General features: G+C 34.2%; 4 protein-coding genes and 1 pseudogene across 8 annotated transcripts; 3 read left to right on the top strand and 2 right to left on the bottom strand.

Moving 5' to 3' along the window:
- The first annotated feature begins 779 nt into the window (after positions 1 to 779).
- Positions 780 to 10,282, top strand: LOC140835161 (uncharacterized). 2 transcript variants are annotated; one of them, XM_073200581.1, is made up of 18 exons: positions 780 to 1,324; positions 2,168 to 2,278; positions 2,376 to 2,432; positions 2,544 to 2,620; positions 2,707 to 2,806; positions 3,098 to 3,171; positions 3,804 to 3,904; positions 3,981 to 4,084; positions 4,438 to 4,488; positions 4,598 to 4,653; positions 4,744 to 4,782; positions 6,806 to 6,947; positions 7,045 to 7,229; positions 7,589 to 7,656; positions 7,763 to 7,835; positions 8,160 to 8,221; positions 8,482 to 9,763; positions 9,868 to 10,282. In XM_073200581.1, the coding sequence occupies exons 1-18, from the start codon at positions 1,244 to 1,246 to the stop codon at positions 10,124 to 10,126; spliced, it is 2,922 nt and encodes a 973-aa protein (XP_073056682.1). In that variant the 5' UTR covers positions 780 to 1,243; the 3' UTR covers positions 10,127 to 10,282. The 2 variants fall into 2 exon arrangements, with proteins under 2 accessions (XP_073056682.1, XP_073056681.1); XM_073200580.1 differs by having other exon boundaries at positions 4,438 to 4,491; positions 9,868 to 10,281.
- Positions 10,283 to 10,810: 528 nt separating this feature from the next.
- Positions 10,811 to 12,064, bottom strand: LOC140833623 (large ribosomal subunit protein uL13w-like; annotated as a pseudogene).
- A 1,640-nt stretch (positions 12,065 to 13,704) lies between these two features.
- Positions 13,705 to 15,950, bottom strand: LOC140833622 (transcription factor FAMA-like). Its single transcript, XM_073197952.1, has 5 exons — positions 15,815 to 15,950; positions 15,530 to 15,656; positions 14,647 to 15,321; positions 14,096 to 14,527; positions 13,705 to 13,902 (listed from the first exon to the last, which is right to left on the bottom strand). Exons 2-5 carry the CDS (start codon positions 15,551 to 15,553, stop codon positions 13,813 to 13,815), a joined length of 1,221 nt encoding a protein of 406 aa, XP_073054053.1. The 5' UTR covers positions 15,554 to 15,656; positions 15,815 to 15,950; the 3' UTR covers positions 13,705 to 13,812.
- A 2,284-nt stretch (positions 15,951 to 18,234) lies between these two features.
- LOC140833620 (cytochrome b5-like) lies at positions 18,235 to 19,466 on the top strand. The gene is made up of 3 exons (XM_073197951.1): positions 18,235 to 18,436; positions 18,832 to 18,898; positions 19,101 to 19,466. The coding sequence occupies exons 1-3, from the start codon at positions 18,350 to 18,352 to the stop codon at positions 19,361 to 19,363; spliced, it is 417 nt and encodes a 138-aa protein (XP_073054052.1). The 5' UTR covers positions 18,235 to 18,349; the 3' UTR covers positions 19,364 to 19,466.
- A 1,512-nt stretch (positions 19,467 to 20,978) lies between these two features.
- On the top strand, positions 20,979 to 22,569 carry LOC140835159 (uncharacterized). 4 transcript variants are annotated; one of them, XM_073200579.1, is made up of 2 exons: positions 20,979 to 21,970; positions 22,049 to 22,569. In XM_073200579.1, exons 1-2 carry the CDS (start codon positions 21,223 to 21,225, stop codon positions 22,504 to 22,506), a joined length of 1,206 nt encoding a protein of 401 aa, XP_073056680.1. In that variant the 5' UTR covers positions 20,979 to 21,222; the 3' UTR covers positions 22,507 to 22,569. The 4 variants fall into 4 exon arrangements, with proteins under 4 accessions (XP_073056680.1, XP_073056679.1, XP_073056678.1 ...); XM_073200578.1 differs by having other exon boundaries at positions 20,979 to 21,976; positions 22,055 to 22,569; XM_073200577.1 differs by having other exon boundaries at positions 20,979 to 22,108; positions 22,151 to 22,569.
- The last annotated feature ends 1,120 nt before the right edge of the window (positions 22,570 to 23,689 follow it).

The following is a 23,689-nucleotide window of genomic DNA, read 5'->3' as shown; positions in this document are numbered from 1 at the left end:
TGTACCCTTTGGCCATCCTAGTTACTAGTCCACATTTTATAACCTATATAATATTAACAGGTATATTGTGAAACAATCTCATATTTTATCTATATTTATAATAATAATTAATTTTTGACATAAAAAGCAATAATTTTTTATGATGATTCAAATAAAATATGAGTATCACAAAATTGATTTGTGAGACCGTCTTTTACTCGAATATGTATTATATTAATAGAAAATAAGAGCTCTAATTCAAAGATAATTAACATAATATAGAAGGTAAAAATCATATGTTTTTTAAAATATCCTTTTTTAATCTATACTATCTATACTGTATTATTAAGTGTGAGAACATGATAATAACTACTTAGATAGACATCAACTTTTTTCCCAATTTTACCATTATAGTACTAATATTACATTTTTGTTTTTTGTTTTAAATTTCAATACATATTTTTATTTTATTTTTTTATTTCAATCATTTAAATATCAATTTAGTCCCTTCATAATTATCAAATTTCACTTTAGTCTATCGATAATGATAAAAAAGATTGTACACACATCGTGTATGCAGAATAAATAGTTTTCATTAAAAATGTTTTATCCAAGGATATGTGAAACCCATGAAACATTAACTTAACAATTACAATATTTTGGGGAAAAAATATATATATAGACTTTTCCAAATTTTACATTGCATGAATGCTCGTGCCAACCATCGTGTTGGAGGAGGTGGAGAGGGACAAAGTGTGGTATCATAGCTTTATTATCATTAGTTTTTAGGCACAAGTATTACATAATAATATACTGGTTCATTTAACCCCACCTGGCGACTCTTCAGAACTCAACATTTCCAGGTGGAGGATCCTCTGTCCTGTGAAGAAGCTACGGAAATAAAGAAATGAAGGAAAAATTCAATAAAATAAAAAAGTCCCTGACATAATCCGAATCCGAAGAATGTCGATCCTACTTTCAACCCGACCTCATCTTCTTCGTCCCTTTTTACCTTTTGTCTTGAGGTTGTGCTGTGAAGCTTTGATACTTTGAGTAAAATTTTAATCATTTATCCAAAAAGTGGGTTATTTAAATATGGGTTTTTGGGAAGGTTTGAAGCTAAGTTTTGGGATTCTTTTTTTTTTTTTTTGTATTAAGAGGTTTTGAACTTTTTGAGTGATTTGGATTTCGATGTCTGTATAAAAATCGATTCTTGAGCGACTGAAGGTGGTAGATATATGTACAGATTTAGTACATAAAAGAGATGGTGAGTGGCAACTTGTTTCATTTCGGAAAGAATTCATGGCCTCCAGAAGAATATATAAATCGAACAACTTTGCATTTGGTAAGCTCTTCTTCATCGGGATATCTTGTGTTTTTCTTTAGAAATCTGTGTTTGGCTGAAAATTTTGATTTCGTTTCGTGTGTGTGTGTGTGTTTTTTTTTTTTTTTGTCTTTGTACTTGAACTTGAGTTGACTGTACGAAGAATATTGGATTGTGCATTCTGTATTTCCTGTTTGGAGATGTGTCTATACTGTTAAATTTGCTGGTGAATTGTAGCGTGTTCTTTTGCTTGCGTAGAGCATAGGACTGACAAGTGTAATTTTAATGGTCTGAGGTAAATCATCGTCCTACCTTTTTTACTTGAAACTTGCTGAACCATTAGCAAATCGTTTCTGCAGAAAGAGGAATATTTGATTTAGTTTTCTTCTTCGTTTTTGTCATGTTTTCAGTCGAACATGAGATTATGTTGCAAACTATGCAATTGTATAGTGCAAACCTCTTTGTGGTGCCTGCACTCTTTCTTTTATTGAGAACGCTATCATTTAGGAGAAATTAAAGGAATATGAAAAGCGCATACTTTATATTCACCATGTGTGCCTCTCTCTTTGAATTTCAACCGTTTCTTTCTTTTTTTCCCTTCTTGATGTTAATACGATTTAAGTTTATGCTACAAGATAGTATTGTTATTTTATAGACAAGGTGTCATGAGTAAGTTTTGTTGGTATCCTGACCATGGAATCTGCACGTCATGCATGTTAGCCGATGAATCCGTATATTTGTGTCCATTTTTCATCACCATCATCATTATTATATGTAAATACTAAAGTGCATATCTGGAACATTTATTTATAATAATAGTTAATTATATACTCCATTTTGATTCTGTGAGTTTATTGCGTGCAGCTGGATTTTGATAGTGCTTCCCCTCCCGAACAAGCATGGAGAAGGAAATTGAATGGCCAAGCTAGTATTCTCAAAGAATTCAGTGTCACGTTCACGGAAGCCGTGAAAATGGTAATGAACATTATCGATGTAACTCGCCAGCAAAAAATTATATGAAGCGCTCACTTCCTGATTTAATTTTAATTGAAATTTGCAACAATGTCTATAGGTTCGACTCGGAATACGTTTGTGGAATTATGTACAGGAAGAAGCGTCGCATGGAAGAGTAAAGTTCTTCCCTTTTCCACCATTAGAAAAAGAGCTCGTTAATTTACAAAAGAAAGCAAACACATATCTTATTGTTGTTGTATCCTTTTAAAATTTGCTCTTTGTACAGAAAGCACCGATAGATCCTTTCACTCGAGAAAGTTGCAAACCTTCTGCTTCACAAGGAGTTCCGCTTGGTGGGATGGGGTAAGTAGTACACAGCATTGGTGCTCTTCCAAATTTTATTTTCTTTCTACCTGAACTAATTACTGGTCAGTCTTATGTTATCGCAGAAGTGGTAGCATATCTAGAGGCTTCAGAGGGGAATTCAGGCATTTTCAAATACTTCCTGGCATATGTGAGACATCTCCCATGTTGGTCAACCAGTTTTCTGTAAGATCGTCTAATTGAAACCATTCATCTGTTCTTTATTAAGCTGCTTGGATCTGGCTTCGCTTAGTTGTTGGTGGAAGTGGGTAAAGAAAATAGTTAATATAGAACAATAGTGACACCTTTTTTTATGTTTTCTAGACAATTCAGGTGTTCCATTTCGATAATCCGTACCATACATGTTATGAGTGAGAAATTGGGTGTTATTGTTAATAAGATAGTTTGATTGTGAATCTGCCTTTATTTTTCATATGCTATCAATTCAAGACTGCCTAACAATTTACGAATCCACAGATTTTCATATCTCGAGGCGGAGGAAATAAAAAGTATGCATCTGTTCTAGCTCCTGGCCAGCACGAAGGTTTAGGGTAAGGATAATAAGAAGTTTCATTTTTGCTTGAACTTTTGTTTAATATTTGCTTGATGAAAAAATCTTAAATTTGTGATTTCTTGATGCTCCGGTGCTTTTTGGCTAAATAAATGATTTCTAACATCCTTTCGCCTAATAGGTTCTTATCCATCGTTAAGTTATAGCCTATTGAATCTCTTTTTGTTGGGCTACATTCAGCCCTGACATCTCACTCCTGTGGTCGTGTTGTTTTCTTTATCATTATAGAAAAAGTTCAGCTTCACATAATTTTGGAGAGTGGAATGATATTGCTTTTTCCAGGGAAAAATCAAGATGCATTGTGTGTCGTATTTATCAATTGAGAGGCTGTGTGCTATCACATGGTTGATGCAGTGTTACGGTTAATTCCTGCCTATCTGAATAAAAACTTTTCTTTTTGTCACATCAGATTCGATGTGGTTTCTTTACAAAATATGCAAATACTAGAGGTTACTTCTATCATTAGTTTGTGAGGGAAGGCACACCATGTCATAATTCATCTTGCATTTATGTCATCGTTTCTCATAACTGACCTCTTTTTTGAATCGATTCTCTGCCTTAAAAACCTTGACAAGAAACTATTTATAGAACTATATATCATTTGCATCTCAGGAAGTCTCGTGATCAAGGTATATCATCATGGGGATGGAACTTGACAGGCCAGCACTCCACATATCATGCGTTATTTCCAAGAGCGTGGACTATATATGATGGTAATTTGCTAAATTATTATTGTTATTATTATTTTTATATGGATTACATCTCTATGTAACAATTTCGTGCCCATAGGTGAACCAGATCCTGAGTTAAAAATTTCTTGTCGGCAAATATCACCATTTATACCACATAATTATCGGGAAAGCAGCCTTCCTACAGCCGTGTTCATTTACACTGTATGTAAAGTTTCTGTCTCATGCTATGTTTTTTGCAAATCTCTCCATTCTTGGATGTGGTCCCGTGGAATATAAAAATTTCTCCATAGAACTATGAAAATATGCATGTAAAAATGTTGGATTATTTTCTTATGATCTTATTTAGTATTTATCCTATAATAACAAAACAAAGTCTTCTATTTCCATGAGTGACAAATGCCATGAAAGGGTTTAGTGTGAATAGTATTCACGTGTTATGGTAAAAGGATATTTTTGTGCCTTAGGATTTAAGTTTAAACTGCCTTATTATTGTTGAGGAAGTACTGATGCTGTTCTTTGCTTACACAACATCATTTCTTTTTTTCATTTTTTAGTTGGCAAATACTGGAAAGGACAGAGCAAAGGTCAACCTTCTTTTTACATGGGCAGTGAGTTTTTTCCCATTTTTTTGTTTCTGATTGATGGAAGTAATATGGCTGTTCCCACGGGGAAAAATTTCTTGTTTTTTCAGTTATTACCTTTTGATTAATGCAGAATTCCATTGGAGGTATCTCACATATGTCGGGAGATCATGTTAATGAACCATTTATGTGAGAATCTATTCCAAGTTTGTTCTTTTATTGTATGTTGATGAAATTTTCACACTTTCTGTTTATGTTGTTTTTTCTCAAACTTTTCAGAGGTGAAGATGGAGTTTCAGGCGTGCTGTTACATCACAAGTAAGTCATCAAACTTTACACTTAGTAATATGACTGTTGGTTTGTGAATTTTAGTTTAGGTGCCGCGGTTCACTTTAGTAAAAGTAAAATTAATTGATATGTTCCTCTCATACCAAAGAAAATCAGATCCCATCCTAGACTAGGCTATTTTCTTCAAAATTGTTGAGAAGTAGACCATCCCTGGTACTCTGATGAAGCAGAACAGGTCAACTCTGGGATACATGCCTTAGATGGTTTTTTGGCTGGTCGAAACCAAAATGCATGCCTATTATAGGTGACACAATGACTGCGTCAAATAGTGTCGCATACAAAAATTAGCTTCATTTTCAAGTTTATTATTATTAAGGATGACTTGCTGTTTCTAAAATTCTGGCTGTGAAACATATTCCGAAATCACTTTTCTTCTTAAGTTGGTTCTCTAATAGCATTAGTGATCATCAAGGACTAATCTTCTTTTCAGTGGGAATCTATATTTTATTTGTTATCGGCCTTCAATCAATTCCCATCAGACGTGTGCTTTTATTTCTTTATGCATTTCACTAGTAGTTACATGATATTGATACAAGAGTTTCCATCCATCTTTTGTAATTTTTGTACCATTCTTATTTAAACCTGGTCATTTTTTGTTTGTCTTTTTTTTCCCTATTTTCCCCCCTTTTCTTTTTCTATTTTTCATGTTTATGCAGCCAAAACAAAATATAAACTTCTCTATATCAACTTATCTTTAAACACTTCTTTTGGTACCTCACAGGAAATACTATATTTCTCTAATTTATTTCATTTTCAAATAAACATATATATAATTAATTAATTTCATAATGTATTATTTAACTAAACTTAATTAACTCGCTAAACATAACACAACTACATGTGTATTCGACTCGTTTATTTAAAACAATACATTTATTTTGTCATCAAATTGCAAACAAAAGACAACATTAATCAAACAGACATAAAATATAAATCAAGACAAACATAAACGACACATGATTTAAAGAACAACACACAAATTGACCATTAAAAATACTAATATTCCGAATTACTGTACTCCTCCCACAAATGGTCAATAAGAGCATCTCAGAGTGCATAGTGAGCCGATTTATCTCGGGTCCGACCTTCCACCATACTAGTGTTATCTCATGATTGCAATGAAATAAGAATGTGTTTATCTTTATTGTTGTGTGTGTGTGTGTGTGTTTTTTTTTTGTGATATGTTTATCTTTATTGTTGTATGTGTTTCTTTATTGTCTACTTTATTATGTCTATAAATATCGCATGTTTATCAAGTTAAGTTAAATCGATAATAAATGTTTCTAGTAAATTATGTTATGTATTTTTTTTGTCATTACATTGTTCATTAATTCTATTTTGGGCTATTATAAATTGTAAATTATAATTAATTCATACAAAAAAAATAAAACAATTAAAATAAATTATTCAAAATTATATAATTCAAAATATAAAATATAAAATGGACAAAAAAATATTTAAAATTAAAACATTTAAAAAATTCGAAATTAAAAAAAAGTGGCCAAAAAATTATTTAACATTAAAAATAATTAAAAAATTCGAAATTATTAAAAAAATGGCCAAAAAAATTGATAAAACTACAAGGGTTATATTGCAATTTTCATAATGACAATTCTGTAATTATTTGTATCTCTTATCCATCCTCCATTTGAATAGTTGTCCTCCATTTTTAGAGGATTACTATTCCTTCCTCTAAAATAGAGTAGACAAATAAAGATAGGTTGGAGGAGAATCCATTCTCTATAATGAAGGAATCCTCCATTTTGGAGTTGGGTTGGAGATGCCCTAAGCTGTTAAAACAAACTAGAGATGAGAAACAGAAATTTTTAGTTGAATCTCCGGATAAGACGTGTCTGACCTTGTAATGCCACAACCACATGTCTACAGGATAGAAATAATTCAAAGTATAGACTAATAAAGGAGATTTTTTCTTGCTACATAATAGATATGCTCCAAATGTGCTATTTCGTAATACAACATTAATTTCTTGCAGAACAGCAAAAGATAACCCTCCTGTGACCTTTGCCATTGCGGCATGTGAAACTCAGAATGTGAGTGTGTCAGTTTTGCCTTGTTTTGGTCTGACGGAAGGGAGCTGTGTAACTGCAAAGGATATGTGGGCTAAAATGGTTCAGGTGAAGATTCCCACCTCTATTGACCTAAGAAGTGTTACTTAGAATATTTCGTTTTTTGGTAGTTTCACTTATATTGGCTTACACATACAATCTGTAGGATGGCCATTTCGATCGAGAGAACTACAGCAGAGGGCCCACCATGCCATCATCACCTGGAGAGACGTACTGTGCTGCCGTTGCGGCTTCTACATGGGTCGAACCTCATGGGAAATGCACTGTTGCATTTGCTGTTTCTTGGTCGTCTCCTAAAGTTAAATTCTGCAAGGGGAAGTCCTATCCTAGGTAAATCTATAACTTTGTTTTTATGAGATTGGCTTTAGTAATGTACGACTCACTACTAAGTCCAATGGCGAAGCTTTGAGGTTCCTTACAGGGGTGGTAAAACTAAAACTAAGAAAATTTAGGGGGCAACAAAATCGTTTATAAATATATACACACAGATATGTGTGTATATGTGCATCTTTTAGTTATGTATGTGGTCTAGAAATCTTCACGAGGGTATTGCTGTCATCGTCCCTGTTAGCCTCCTTTGGCTTCTCTCACTTATTTTGTCGACGCCGTAACATTTGGGTTGTGGTTTTTGAGAGTTTGATGATGATTTGTTTATTTTAACTTGTTATTTTCCTTTTCTTGGTATCCAGGAGGTACACTAAATATTATGGCACTTCTGAAATGGCTGCTAAAGATTTGGTGCATGATGCACTTACAAGTGAGTTTTCTTCATTCATAACGACTTTGAGATGTTCTTTTTTTTACCATGGTTAACAAATCTTTGCTTATTACTTTTAATTACTCGTGTGCTAAAAATGTATCAGATTATAAACTATGGGAAGAAGAGATCGAAAAGTGGCAGAACCCTATTCTTAAAGACGACCGTCTTCCTGAATGGTAAAATTCATATAATTGTTTTTCATCAATCACAGTTTCTCTCACAATAATGTTTTCGTCGACAAAGAAGTTATCTGTTCTAATTATTCTCCAACACATTCTTTTTATGAGAAGATCGTATATGGTATATTTTCCGATTCTTCTTTTTGTCATTCGTTATTAAAGTCCTGCTTTTGGAATTTCTTTACGCATATGATCATTTGACCGACATATGATTAGTTTCTGTAGGAGTGGAAAATAAGCACTTTTCAGTTTCCTTGGAGCACTGGACTTCATATTTGATCTGAGTCTATTAATCGATATTTATTGATCTTTGCTATGCAGGTATAGGTTTACTCTGTTCAACGAGCTATATTTTCTGGTTTCTGGGGGAACAGTCTGGATTGGTATTAATTGATATTTATTCTTCTTTTTTTCTTTATTATCCACTTAAGTTCATCATCTTGCTTTTGGCCTATCACAAATGGTAGTTAAAATTATTTTCTTCCTTCAAGAACCTGTTTTAGACTATATTTCATTGCTACATATTATGACTTAAAGCTTGAGGGAACCGCATTGTTTTCTGGAAGTTCTAGTTTTTGTGTTCTCTCTTTTGCTATTTCTTTTTTTTTTTGCCTAAGCATTTCGGTGATTATTTTTCATGCAGACTCTTCCTCACAAAACGACAAGTCAACTGGTATCACGTCCATACTCACAGATAGTAAGCAAGCAGAAACAGCCGAATCAAGGGTAATACCCAGGTCGGCTGAAATTCTTAAAGACACGACCGAAAACGGTTACGAAACTTCTTTAAAAGTTGATCCAATAGAAGGTGATATAGCTTCTAGAAGATATGCAGATCAACAAGATTCAAGCGCTCATATGGAAGACAAGTGCTTTCAATCGCCCTCTAGCAAGTTCATGGAATCAATGAACTGCAGTCATGATGTGGGACGGTTTTTATATCTGGAAGGTGTTGAATATATAATGTGGTGTACTTATGACGTGCATTTCTATGCTTCTTTTGCACTTCTTGAGCTGTTTCCAAAAATTGAGCTTGGAATTCAGCGTGAATTTGCTAGAGCGGTATTAGCCGAGGATACAAGAAAAGTGAAATATCTTGCAGAGGGGAACTGGGGAATTCGTAAGGTGAAAGGAGCTGTTCCTCACGATCTTGGAACCCATGATCCCTGGCATGAAATGAACGCATATAACATACACGACACAAGTAGGTGGAAAGATCTGAATCCAAAGTTCATTCTTCAGGTTTATCGAGACTTTGCTGCGACAGGAGATTTCTCTTTCGGGGCTGATGTTTGGCCGGCTGTATGTGCCGCAGTCGAATACATGGATCAGTTCGATCGAGATAGAGATGGTCTGATAGAAAACGACGGGTTCCCAGATCAAACTTATGACACCTGGACTGTTCATGGTATAAGTGCCTACTGTGGTTCCTTATGGCTAGCTTCCCTCCAAGCTGCAGCAGCAATGGCCTTACAGCTAGGGGATGTTGCCTTTGCTGAGAAATGCAAAGGGAAATTCGTTGAGGCTAAAGCTAGTTTTGAAGAAAAATTGTGGAATGGCTCGTATTTTAACTATGACAGTGGGTCTAGCAGTAACAGCAAGTCTATCCAGACCGATCAACTCGCCGGGCAGTGGTACACAGCATCTTCTGGCTTGCCGGATCTCTTTGAAGATTTCAAGATTCGAAGTACCCTCCAGAAAATTTATGATTTTAATGTTATGAAAATTAAAGGAGGCCGAATGGGTGCCGTAAATGGGATGTATCCAACCGGTAAGATAGACACCACGTGTATGCAATCTCGTGAAATATGGACTGGTGTGACTTATGGCGTGGCGGCTACAATGATTCATGCTGGAATGGAGGAGCAGGCCTTCACAACTGCAGAAGGTATATTCCTTGCTGGCTGGTCTGAGGAAGGGTTCGGGTAAGTTCCAACATCTCAAGTTTTCAAGAATTTTGAGTTTCTTTAAATTTAAGTATCATTCACAATCCCGTCTTAAGATCATATTCACATTCTCTGTGCTTCAGATACGCATTTCAGACTCCGGAAGGCTGGACCACTGGAGGGCATTTCCGATCTCTCATATACATGAGACCACTTGCGATATGGGGGATGCAACGAGCATTGTCCCCGTCTAAGACCATCCTTGAAACTCCTGAAATCAATTTCATGGATAGGACACACACATCTGTAACTGTAGATCCTTCTAATAACGAACCCGGTGTAAGAAAGATGGCGAACAAGGCGCGGTGCTTTGGCAACGCTGTATTCCACTGTACTTGCTAATATAGGCGTAAATTTCTTTCAAGAATAGTGCGTGCTTTTCTTGGATTCTCTTTGAATAAAAAGTCGGGGGAAGAAGAGGGAATCAAGGGCCGGATTTTATTTATTCATTCTTGTTGATATTAGCGTACTCCATTCCAAGCCTACCCGATAAATGACAGGGAAATAAATTCTTTTCTATGCACATAATCGTGATAGTTGAGGTACGACTTTGGGTTTATGACTCTTAGAAAAGATGGACCATGTTGAGGTACGACTTTGGGGTGTATTTTATCTATTATTTATATAAAGAAAAATAATAAACTATAAGTTCAACAAAATCAGTTTTAACTATAAAAATGGTAATAGTGTTTGAACCATGAAATCTAAAATTGCATTCATTAGTATATACCGGCTGGGACTATTTATATCTGCATGCCTTTCTTTAGAAGAAAAGAACCACCACCGATCGCTATACATATTGTTTACACCGCAGAAATGGACTCTTCGGAGTAGATGTCATCTACATGGATGCTATTATTGCTATTTTGTTGTATTACCAAATTACCAATCTACTATTGACCACTTCCAACGAATATTTTATTTTATTAAATTAACATTAAATCATGATAAAATGAAAAAAAATCTCGAAAAAATTTACTTTTCCAATATGTTAACCTATACAAGTTTCTAAATACAACCCTCAAAATGTATTCCCACGCCCACATATTTTGATTCTAAAAAGCTTGGGTTATTAACTTAACAAGAAACTACTAGAGTAGAGTAAACCCTCTGAAACAGACAATCCGACAACTATTTTCCAAATCAAATCATTGTCACGGGAACAAGAACATCAAGTTGAGCTCCGAGCTTCCCCTCAGCAACCTTCTCCGCTTATACTCTCAGTTTCGTCAACTGTTTCTTTCTCTCGTACATAGATTGAGCGTACACCCTCGTAAACCTTCAAACGAGCAAGTGCGGCGGCACCTCTCTTAGTCTTATGAGGGATCATCCTACAAGGATAAGACATATGGCATAAGCCCCTGTTGATTATATCTGTCCAAATAATCAACACATAACAAGGAGAAAAGTCATGGTTGCTCAAAGAACTCACAACAAAAATATCTTCATATCAACAAATGTGAATCAAGGACAGGACACATGCATAATCAGCATTCAGCTCCACTGCATAAAACCGGACAAATATATCCATCTGAAGTGCAAAATATATAACCAAGATACATATACATTTATCTAAATACAAGATAAAAAATCAATATAAAACTGCGATATGAAGCAATACAAAATAACCATCATAAAATGCCTTCACTTGCACAAATACCAAAGGTTGCTTATATCCTTCACAGATTAGAAGCCAACTATAGAAATGCATACTCCAACCTCTCAGCATAAAATTAATTGGAAACTGTATTGAATAATATACAACACAAAACAGGAAATTCGAATGACACTCCAAGCAAAAACAGGTCAACAATTCAACACAAACCATGCTTAAATTTACAATGACATCAAGACGATTTTTTTTTTTTTACAGAAATAAATCAACTTAGATTATCTTCAGCTAAAAGTATAAACTATCAGAAAATCCGCTCAAAGCGCCTTAACGGGTACCCGAGGTATCCTAAAAACATAAAAATAAGGATAAAATGTTAATAAATCATCACATCGTACCCACGAATAGTTCTCCACAGAATCTTCGACGGAGCCTGAAAATGGATAGGCCCATGAGAAGGCTTGGTGTTCATGCGCTTACGCAGAAACCGCAAGTACTTCATTTTTTGGCGCACGGGACCGCCAGAGAGACATATTTCCTCGCATCGAACAACTACAACTTTCTGGCCATTGAGAAGCTCTTTGGCTAAAATGGAGGCCAGGCGGCCGAGCATGATGCCTGGCGTCAACAACCACCCTCTTCGCGCAAATCCCGGAACCCGACACCATTTCTGCTTCCTCGGAGAAGAAGGGGGGTTTCGGTAGATTTATATGGGTTGGTGGACAAAGCCTGTTTCGTAATGGGCTATGGATACCCTTATGTTACGGGCTTTATATTTGAATATTTTAAATTTGTAGACATAAGCCCATGGGATTGGGCTTAGCTAAAAAAAATTTCAGGACCAAGCCTATATGACATATCACGAAGGTGCCTTTTAAAAGTCATTATAAAAAAAGACAGGTAAATATAAAAATGATAAAGAAAAAAGTATAAATACAGAAATATTTTTAATTATGCTAAAAATTAAATAATTTGTATGATTTGATTGATTGATTGAAAAATTAGATATAAAAGAAGAGCTTTAAAGAGAAAAAAAAATATGAAGAATAAAAATGGTAGGGTTTACGCATTAAATTGTTTGTAATTATAAAAAAAATTAAATCATCTACTTATTTATGCGTAAATGAAGGCATAAGTATGTAATTATGTATTACCTCGATCATATGTTGTTTGGACGTAGAAAAGTTGACAGTGACTATAAAGTCAACTAATCACATCAAAATTGCATAGTTAGTATATTTAGGTATAGTTTGGTACATATGATAGGATAAACACGTGATATATAATATAAGAATAAGTTAAGGATAAATAAGATGTAGGATATTATATTTAATGTTTGGTATGATTTTAATAAGAGTGATTAAATTTATATATTAGATTGTAATGACAAAAGTAACCTTATCATAATAAATTTTATAATTTCAAAGTTGTTACTTGAGTTCATATTTTTTATTTGTTCATGCGCAGATAGTGCTTGCATTATTTATTTATTTTTACCTAATTTTATATATTATATAATCTGATAATCGAGCCCTCGATTTTGTAAGTCAAGTCAAATATCAATTTTTAAGGTTAATCGAGTGATACTAATGATTATATTGATATTTATAAAAATTATTTATATAATTATCTCGAATTCATTTATATAATTATCATATTATATAATATATAAAAATAAATAAAAATATTTATTTTATTTTAATTTCTACCTACTAACATAGTTTTGTAAAAATCATTTATAAATTGAGGGCAATTAAGTCATTTGTAGTGTATTTTATCATTAAATTAAATTTATCACACCTAATATAAGGAATATTTTATTCTTCTAAAAAATTATTTATCAAGGGCCCATGATATTATCGTAGGCTTTTTAAAAAAGGTACATGAAAATGGGAAACGAGGATTAATCAATCCTTTGTTTTATATCATGCCAACTTATGTCTATGGTCTTTGACTATTTGGGTTATTGTATAAATTTATTTTTAAATTTTAGGTTTAACATTTTTATATGTTTGATTTATAATAAACCAGGGTATTTTTTGAAATTTTGTCTTTGAAAAAGTATAATATAAAATTTATGTAAATTAATGCCATATATGATGTGACTTAAAATATAAAAAAAGACAATTAATGATTTAATAAAAAAATCTTATGATATTTTATTTTTTTTTACGGAAAAAAAAAAACAGTAGTTTTATTTACATCATGCGAGATAACTTACAGATTAACCAAATTCCTTATCATCGCTGGATAGCCCTAAAATCATGCATGCATAGTGATCTAAAATAGAAGCCAATTAAGCGCGTAGAAGTTTCAAACAGGAAATGACAGTAAATATTAAAGATTATTCCTTTAAAATAAAAGTACATGAAGTTTAAATAATATCGTTAATAAATAATTAATATATATGACATGATTATATGCCACTATTTGCATGGATAAAACTAAATATTTGCTGGACCGAGTTCGCTATATCTTCCGCTGTAACCCTTGCTTCTCCACCAATCTGCATGCACAAAACATCACTAATTAATTATTTGTAAATTGAAAATACATGTATGCTAGCTGTTGTTTAGAAAAATTGCTGTAATAGTTATATAATATTTCAACTTTTTAGAATGACTCTACAAATTTTTGCATAAGCCACGTCAGATTTTTAACTAAGATTATGTGTCTAAAAGTTGAGATGAAGTACGTACCTTGACACTGTAAGAATAGAGAACAGTCTGCTCAATAGTTGTGATATTGGTATGAAGAATACTGAGCTGCAAATCTTCAAGTGCAGCGATCAATTTTACCAGCTGGCCAACTCTTCTCCTTGATAAAATCTTGATTAAAGCGTCAAACCCTAAAACTTTCACTTCCACATCTGCCAAGCATGACTTACTCTGACCTGTTTCCTCTTGTAATCCAGATTCATATTCAAGAAGCTTCCCTTGATGATCATTTGGACCACCCAGGGGAGGAAAGATCAATGGCGGTTGAGGCGTTTGGACACCGAGAGACGTCTCTCCTGGCCTCTGGCCATCGCCATAGAGTCGCCTTCTTTTCTGTGATTCCAGGCATTGGAGGAGTTGTTCTAATTCCCTCACAAATTCAATGGCTCCACCAATTATCGAAGCTTGATCACCCTGAAATAATAACATGATATACGTACATGGGTTAAAGTTTACATTGGACTTCGTGTTTAAGGCAACTAACACGAAAGTAATAAAGCTTTTATGTGGAGATTACGTGAAGTTTTTATTACCCTTTGGACGTAAGAACTAGGCATCAGAGACCTTAAGACGTGAAGGTGCTCGTTCATTTGCTTCCTTCGGTTTCTTTCAACTGCGATATGTGTCATCCTTTGACTCTCAACTTGATCACTTGTCTTCGAAGTTCTTGGCCTTTTTTTCCTGCTCTTACTTCCGCCTTCTGTTAATGGTCTTTTTTCGAGATTTTCTCCCAGAAACCTCAATTGAGCTGAAGCATTATTTTCGATATCAACCCTAGTTTGATCATGACCTATTCTTTCTTCACTCAACCCTCTGTAACTTACTTGATTTTCTCCAAAATTTTGAGGAGCCACTAAAGAGAGATGATGATCCTCCTGCAACTTGTCGTTGAGAACAGGGAACTTGAGGAAGTAAACAGGATCCATCCCGCTCTCTTCCTCGCAGGTTTTGGCTTGATTTAAGGCCAACTTACGGCCAAAATCAGAGAACTGCATCACATCTGCAAAACTCAACTTGTCGAATGAAGATGAACCACAGAAATTGGACGCTAAAGAAGGCTGTGGTGGCAGCGATTGTGTCGTATTTATCATGTAATCCACCATTTGGTTCGTATTTTGATTAGTGGATGTTTCTCCAATTTGTTGCTTCATTAATTCTTGATCATGAGTGTGAGCTTCAAGAGAATAGTCAAGTCCAGGCAGGTTTCCCTGCAAATATTTGCTTCAAAGTAAAACAAATGACCATATAATTAATTACCTCAGAAAATACACCCTTTAACAGCGACAAAATATTCAAACAGATCAGTAAAATAGGTTAGCAAAAATCTAACACAACTTTTATTTGATGAAATACGTTAATTTTGTCAATATACATACATACTGTAAGAGCATACCAAACAAGATATATATAGCATACCAGGTAGCTTCCATCTTTCTCCATTAATATATTCAACTCCACTTGCTTTACCCACGAAACCCTAGTGAACTCAAATCATGAAAAAAGACAGTCCTCGACAAATTTTTTACAGACATGGTCCACCATCCTGAATCATGTAAAAAAACAATTGATCAAGAAACAAAACATGAAATTTAAATCAAATAATTGGTACTTGGACATATCCACGCGCATAGTGACAAAAATAATTAATTACACAAGCACATATATGAAAGAGAAGTAAAGACAAAACTGAGTGAACCACACCTTAATTAACCTCCATAGAAACACTAGGAAAAATCAGAGAAGTGAAAAATGAATAAAAGGGTTTTGTTTTCTGTGTGAAAATGACTGATATTTTGTGTACTACTGTCTGAAAATATATGAAGAAGGAAGCTTACATTATCTTGAAAATGAAGTACTTGCGTTCTGACTTTATACATGTACAGTTTCCCAAGATACATACATGTGGAGAGGCGAGGAGCCTTTGGATTAATTTCAACCTCGCAGAAAAAATCACCTCACCTCTTTCCATTAATGTGTATCACAGGTTACCGCCACCTTCTTTTTCATGACTATTTTTAATTAATTGAACGCTCAAGATTGAACTCTACTTTAAAAACTTTGAATCTGGAAACACACACACACACACACATATATATATATACTAGGAATGTATACGTGCGATGCACGTAAATAACTAATAATGAAACATATAATAATGAGATTTAGATAATGTTTACAATCGAATAACATATTGTTTACGAGTATTTATCAATCTAAATATATATAAAACACAAAAATGAAAATATATTATGAAAATAAATCATATATATTCACTTATTCATATGACACTTTCAATCCACGTGATTATTACATAATGACAACTCTCTCAAATTAGAAAATATAAATTTCTTCTAAATATAATTCACAATGAGAAAATAATAAAAATAACATAATAGTGAATTTTATCAAAACCAAAATCACGATGTACTTAAAGGGAGTAAAAATAGACAAAATATTGTCAAATAAAATTATCTTAATTAACTAAATTATCATAATAATGTTAAAATAAAACCACTACTAAACATGTATTAAATTAAATATCAATTGTGAATTTGCTAAATAAAATAGTTATATAAATAAGATAACATACAAAATTTTGTGAGAGGGTCTCACGAGTCATCTTGTAAGACGAACATCTTATTTGATTCACTAATGAAAAAGTATTATTTTTTATGACAACATTATTAATTATTATTATAAATACGGGTGTTTTTATGCTTATTATTTTTATTTAACATTTATTGGAAATATTATATGCATAGAAAATTTAAATCATATATAATGTGTCTACACGTGTTTGCAAATTTAGAATCAATGTTCATAGTGTGTTTTCCGTGAAATGGGTCATTTGATGTGTTAAATTTTTGGTATTAGAATTTTTAAGTGTAAATATTTTAAATTTAATTATATTCTGAATCTATTCAATTTTAGTTGAGAAAAATATCGAGCTCGAGTTCCTAATAATAATTTGTGCTTGGGCCAACCAATTTGGAAAGAACCATAAGAATGGCTTGGCACAAGAGTGGACCGAAATAAAGTCTAGTCCCAAATTTTATAGGCTGCATATAATTATTTTCGACGTACGGGTTTCAATATGATACTTTCATTCATATGGGCTAGCTGAATATTAACGACTCCTATGAAATTTCAATGGGTTTGGAGAATATTTCGAGCTAAACCAGTTATGTGGTGTGGTGGCCATGGCTTTAATTGCTTATTTCATTGCTGTAATATTTATAATTCTTAGTAATTACTCTAGGTTACTTCGTAATTTCAAATTAGCGAACGAATTAAAATATCAAATTTCTACTGGTGGCTCGATTAGTGTGTGAACTTTATTCATTTACGTAAAAGAAATTTATTGGATATTAGTAGAAAAAATTTAATATCATGGGAGATGACATCATCTTCTAGCCTCTCAGTAAATTCATTATAGAACATAAAGATTTTACTATAGCTGCTAGTACAAAAAATATAGGTAAAAACTTATATGAGACGATCTCACGGGTCATATTTTGTGAGACTGATCTCTTATCTGGGTCATCTATGGAAAAATATTGCTTTTTATGCTAAAAATATTACTTTTTATTCTGAATATCAGTAGAATTGACATGTCTCATAGATAAAGATTCGTGAGGTCGTCTCACAAGAGACCTACTCAAAAATATATTACCGACCTTATGCCATTTTTCTATGTTTTCCATAACTGCTAATTGAATAAGAAAATGCCGCCAAACAGAATATATATATATATATATATATATATATATATATATATATAGAGTATCCCCTGAACATGTACAACTCAAGGCATCTAGATTACAACAAATTATATATTTCAAATCTTAAATTCATATAATTATTGTACTTATAATAATATAATTAATGTCTACATGATATGTTATGTCTCGTGAATCATGACCTAATCAAACGCAGCATCTACTGTACAAAATCATCACAAAAGTTCTCGAACGGGTATTTTCGTAAATAAAAGGAAATCGTTATTTACATATTAGTCCCTTTCTTGGAGAGTCCACCCCATGTATAATTTATGTGACAATATATAAAATATTGTTTAACTTATAAATCGAATAATAATTCCAAGATTTGTAGCATTCAAGGATTTGTTTAATATATATAAGTATAGATTTCTAATTCAGAAGATCAAATAATTTCGGGAATTTTTTATTTCTATTGAGAGGCTATCATTTATATAAGATTGTAAGAAGGAAGACAATGGCTTCTGCAAGCAAACTACTTAGCTATTCTGACGTTTCTGTTCACAACACTTCTGAAGATTGCTGGGTCATCATTAATTCTAAGGTACTTTATAAATTATTTCGCTTTTCCAATAATTTTTTGTTGAATTTTCGATTCTTGGACCCATTTTTTATGTGATGGATGGCTGAAGTTTATGATTTTAATTTATTTATTTCGTTCAGTCTTGCTTCCGCAACAATTCTCATTGAATCGTCGTCAACTATTATTGAGTTGAGTGGAACAATTTTTTTCGTTTATAAACATATTTTGTAAAAATTGTTCTAAGGTAATGTTGGGGCATAATTGTGACGTTTTAGCAGTTGTATGATTAAAAAGATTTAGCAGTCAAAGAATTCGTCCTACGATCTTCTACCACCGTTGACCTTCTTTGATCAACCAATTTATTGGATTCATAAATGATTTGTTTGAAAATTCTTTCGTAATTACTGTGGATACAGGTTTACAACGTAACGAACTTCCTGAGCGAGCATCCTGGTGGCGATGAAGTCTTATTGGAATCAGCAGGTGTATATATATATATATATATATATATATATATATATATATATATATATATATATATATATATATATATATATATATATATATATATGCAACGATATATTGGAAATCATATTATTAATTTCAAATACATATTTATTTTTTCTTAATTAATATCTCAACTTTTGGATATGAAATATAATATGAAGATCATATAATTTTTCAGGTAAGGATGCGAGTGAAGAATTCGAGGATGTAGGCCACGGCAGCGCGGCTAGGTTGATGTTAGACGAATTCTACGTTGGAGAGGTCGATCCATCAAACCATGAAACAAAGTCGAAAGCGACGGGTGCTGCATCCTCAGGCTCTGTTACAGCTACCAAGGACAAGCCACTGGAATCGACTAATAATCGTCTTCTGTATTTTGTTGTGGCTTTTGCGATCATAATTCTGGGTATGGGGGTCAATGTCTTCCGCCCATCAAGCTAGAGCTGTCGATAAGGTCGAAGAAACTGGACTCGGACATTAATAATTATAAATATAATAAGATTTGATTTTGTGTACCTAATCTCATTAATTATATATTTTTTGTTAATCTAATGATTAATAAAGTACTTGAAGCTATGCAGAAATGTTATATTTTTGGAGGAAATCTTTGCTATAGGAGGATGGTATTTCTCAGTTTTAATTTCATTTATGTAGTTTTTGTGGAAAAGAAAAAATATGCTGCGTAGGCCATTTATGATAAGTATAGGGATGTATAGATTCCAAAAGAGTGCGTATCTTTATGAGATAAAGTAAACAATTTTACGAAAAGAGTACAAATTAAATAGAGTTAATTAAAAGTCTCTAAAATGATATTTTTTCTATATTAAATTAATAATTTCAATAAATTAATAAGATGATAATTTTGATTCTTATATCAAGTTATCGTCATGTCATTATCATAAATTAATAATGATAAAAATTTGTATGAGACGGTCTTACGGGTCGTTTTTGTGAGACAGGTCTTTATTTGGGTCATCCATAAAAAAATATTACTTTTTATGTTAAAATCATTATTTTTTATTGTTAATATCGGTAGAGTTGATCAACCTCAAGACGGTCTCACATAAGACTCACTCATTAATAATTATCTAAAATTATATAGATAACAAGTACAATTTACCAAAATATGGTTTCATTATTGTTTATTTTTCTTATAATTTTAAATTTATTTAGATTTCATCTCCAACATTTTGCACTGCATCCGAAAGATTTGGTGTTGTGTTATCGAATTACAACAAGAAATTATGAAGATTAGTTGTAGCTATAGAGCTTTCTTTCCTATAAAAGATTCCAAATGTATTTATATGTTAAATCATCAATGTTATTTAGTTAATCAATGATTAAAAACAATAAATATCACTTCCTTGTATAAATATATGTGTTCAATGAACTTCATTTTAATATTAATTCAAGGAATATCATGCATGCATTAGTGAAACACTGTGAATTTTTTACATTATCAAATTTATGTTTGCTGAATAGATAAAATATTCTTTAAAATAATACATTATTAATTTCTCAATTAATCCTCTTTAAATTAATAAAATTTAATGGCACCAAGATTATAGAGATTTTAGTAAACATCCTATAAAAAAACTACAGAAATAAAAAATAATATCAAACAATACAATGCAAGATCGGTGAGTGCAGTACCCATAAAGCTTTAAAAAAAGAAGAAAGAGAGGAGTTGGAAGCTGATAGGAATAACATCACCGTATTTTTTTTAACCTTGATTAACAAAGATTATTTTACAAGTTCCCCCAAGAACAGAACGATTTTCATGTAATCTTGAGCACAGAAAGTCAAGTGTTATTTATTGATCACGCGTCTGATCTGTGAGCCACTGAAAGAAGCTGAAGGAAATAAATGCCTCGCAGTTCAAATGACATCATTTGGTTCAAGTATTTATGATTGGCGGAATACGATTATTTGTGAGCATTTAATTTCACTGAAAATGATCAGCTTTTGAAAAATAAATAACGAGAATAAAAATGTGGATAACGATGAGTAGTTAATTAATGAAGGCGACTAATTAATTACGGAGATCAAGAATGCATAGTTAATAATGCTAAAAGTAATTATACTTGTGCCAATATTCGCGAGTCTGAACAGGTGACGGTTGGAAAATATTAAGTCTCTTGCCCGATCACATAGCAGCATACATTTACTGCATTAAAGTTGGGCAGTGGAGTTGCAGAGGACCTACCATGTGGTTTGATGCATGTATTTTCAGTATAAAAACTCCCCCTTAAATGGATGATCGTGTATTTGTGTGGAGATCAGGTTTCGGTTGGTAACAAATGATGAGTGGATTTTCTCGTACATTTGTGGGTTTCTGTTTGCTGGTTTTGGTTTCTGATAGTGTTGTTTTTGGTGATGTCAATGGAGGTTATGATGATGAAAAGTTGTTGCCTATGCCTTTCTTGCCAAGGCCTTTTCTGCCCAGGCCTTTCTTAAAGCCGCCATTGTTGCGAAAACCTATTCCTATAGGGGTTGGGGGTGGTCTAGGTGGTGGTGGTGGGTTCGGTGGCGGTGGAGGGTTCGGTGGCGGTGGTGGTCTGGGTGGGGGCAGTGGCCTGGGTGGTGGAATTGGTAATGGAGGGGGACTGGGTGGAGGTGCTGGTCTAGGAGGAGGAGCTGGTGGTGGACTAGGACACGGCGGTGGCCTAGGTGGTGGAATTGGTCATGGAGGGGGACTGGGTGGAGGTGCTGGTCTAGGCGGAGGAGCTGGTGGTGGACTAGGACATGGCGGTGGCCTAGGTGGTGGAATTGGTCATGGAGGGGGACTGGGTGGAGGTGCTGGTCTAGGAGGAGGAGCTGGTGGTGGACTAGGACACGGTGGTGGAATTGGTCATGGAGGGGGACTGGGTGGAGGTGCTGGTCTAGGAGGAGGAGCTGGTGGTGGACTAGGACAAGGCGGTGGCCTAGGTGGTGGAATGGGTCATGGAGGGGGACTGGGTGGAGGTGCTGGTCTAGGAGGAGGAGCTGGTGGTGGACTAGGACACGGTGGTGGTCTAGGTGGTGGAATTGGTCACGGAGGGGGGCTAGGTGGTGGTGCTGGTTTAGGAGGTGGACTAGGACATGGCGGCGGTATAGGTGGTGGAATTGGTCATGGCGGTGGGCTAGGTGGAGGTGCTGGTCTAGGAGGTGGAGCTGGTGGTGGGATTGGCCATGGCGGCGGGTTAGGTGGAGGTGCCGGTGGTGGAATCGGTCACGGTGGTGGACTAGGTGGTGGTGGAGGTTTAGGTGGTGGGATGGGTCAAGGCGGTGGACTTGGTGGTGGCGCTGGAGGTGGATTAGGTGGAGGTCTCGGTGGTGGTACTGGTGGTGGTGGAGGTCTCGGTGGCAGTGCTGGTGGTGGACTAGGAGGTGGATCAGGTGGCGGTTTGGGTGGAGGGGGTGGTTTAGGCGGTGGCGGTGGATTCGGAGGTGGTGCCGGTGGGGGTGGAGGTCTAGGAGGTGGGGGTGGTTTCGGTGGTGGAGGCGGCGGAGGTTTAGGAGGTGGCGGCGGCTTTGGTGGTGGCGGAGGAGTAGGAGGTGGAGGCGGCTTCGGTGGTGGTGGAGGTTTTGGTGGTGGCCATTAAATATTAATTCCGCTGTAACTTGTAATTTAAACATGCAACATTATATATAAGGTTGATTATCATGGAGCATTTGTGTTCGTAATTGAACTATATTTATTTATTTATTTATTATTTATTTATTTATTTATTTAATGCTATCTTATTAGAATTAATTAATCAAATAATATATAATTTGATATCTTTAAAATTGACAAATCTGGACATATCCAAATTCATTTTAAAATTGGCTCATGTTTCATTGTTGATCAAGGATCTTGCTATCGAACCCAACAATATAGTAACGCTAGCCTAGAAGTTCGAGCTCATGAATATCTAATAACGTCGATCTTCTTAGCACCGTTTACTAGAGGTCTGAGACCAGTAATGGGGCTGAGAAGTCCGAGCTCTAACATAGTTAGAAAATATGGAGACGTCTTCGTCGATAAATGAGAAACTCCGATAAATATGGGATCAATCAAATCTTTTCGAGATAAGACAAGAGTGACAGTCATCATCAGGAGTCATAGTTGTTGTGGTCACAAAGTGTTACTGAATCTCATTGCATGATGACTCTTTTCTAAGATGAAAGTTTTATCTTAACAAGAATTCTACTTCCATAAGTATTTAACTCATCTTGTCTCTATAAATATCAGGTATTATCTTACGATTTTATTCACTCAAATTATCTTTGCTCACTTACTAATATCATAACTCTTAATTTTGCTCTCCAAACTAGCTTAAGTACAAGAGATGTCAAGTCGAAAAACTCTCTGACGCTCCCTAACCATATTTATGTATGTGCCGACCTCATAACGCCGACCGAATCCACTCAACTGCGAAGATTTGAAGGCTCATTCTCTAAAACAAACCCAAAATAAAATATTGATATCATCAAAATTGAATGTAACTTGAATATATTTGAGCTTGATCACAACACGAGTAGGCAAACTCAATTAGGTTAGAAAATGGGTATAGCTCCTATTTCGTATAAAGTATTGAAAACGATCAAAATGTTACGCTTTGATTAGCCTTGAGAATCCAAGATATATAGTGCATATTAATTAAAGTTTACAACTATCATTACAATATATATTTAATCCAAATCGTAAGAAAGGAAAAAAAATATTAAACCATTTTCCCATGGCCCTAAACTCAATGCCTTCAACCGTAACTCCAAAATTTCCATGGGATTATTAATCTCAAT

The sequence above is a fragment of the Primulina eburnea genome, chromosome 6 (assembly GCF_022965805.1).
Source record: "Primulina eburnea isolate SZY01 chromosome 6, ASM2296580v1, whole genome shotgun sequence".
In the NCBI taxonomy this organism is placed as follows: Eukaryota; Viridiplantae; Streptophyta; class Magnoliopsida; order Lamiales; family Gesneriaceae; genus Primulina; species Primulina eburnea.
Note: the sequence above shows the minus strand (reverse complement) of the source record. Positions and strands in the feature narration are given on the sequence as shown.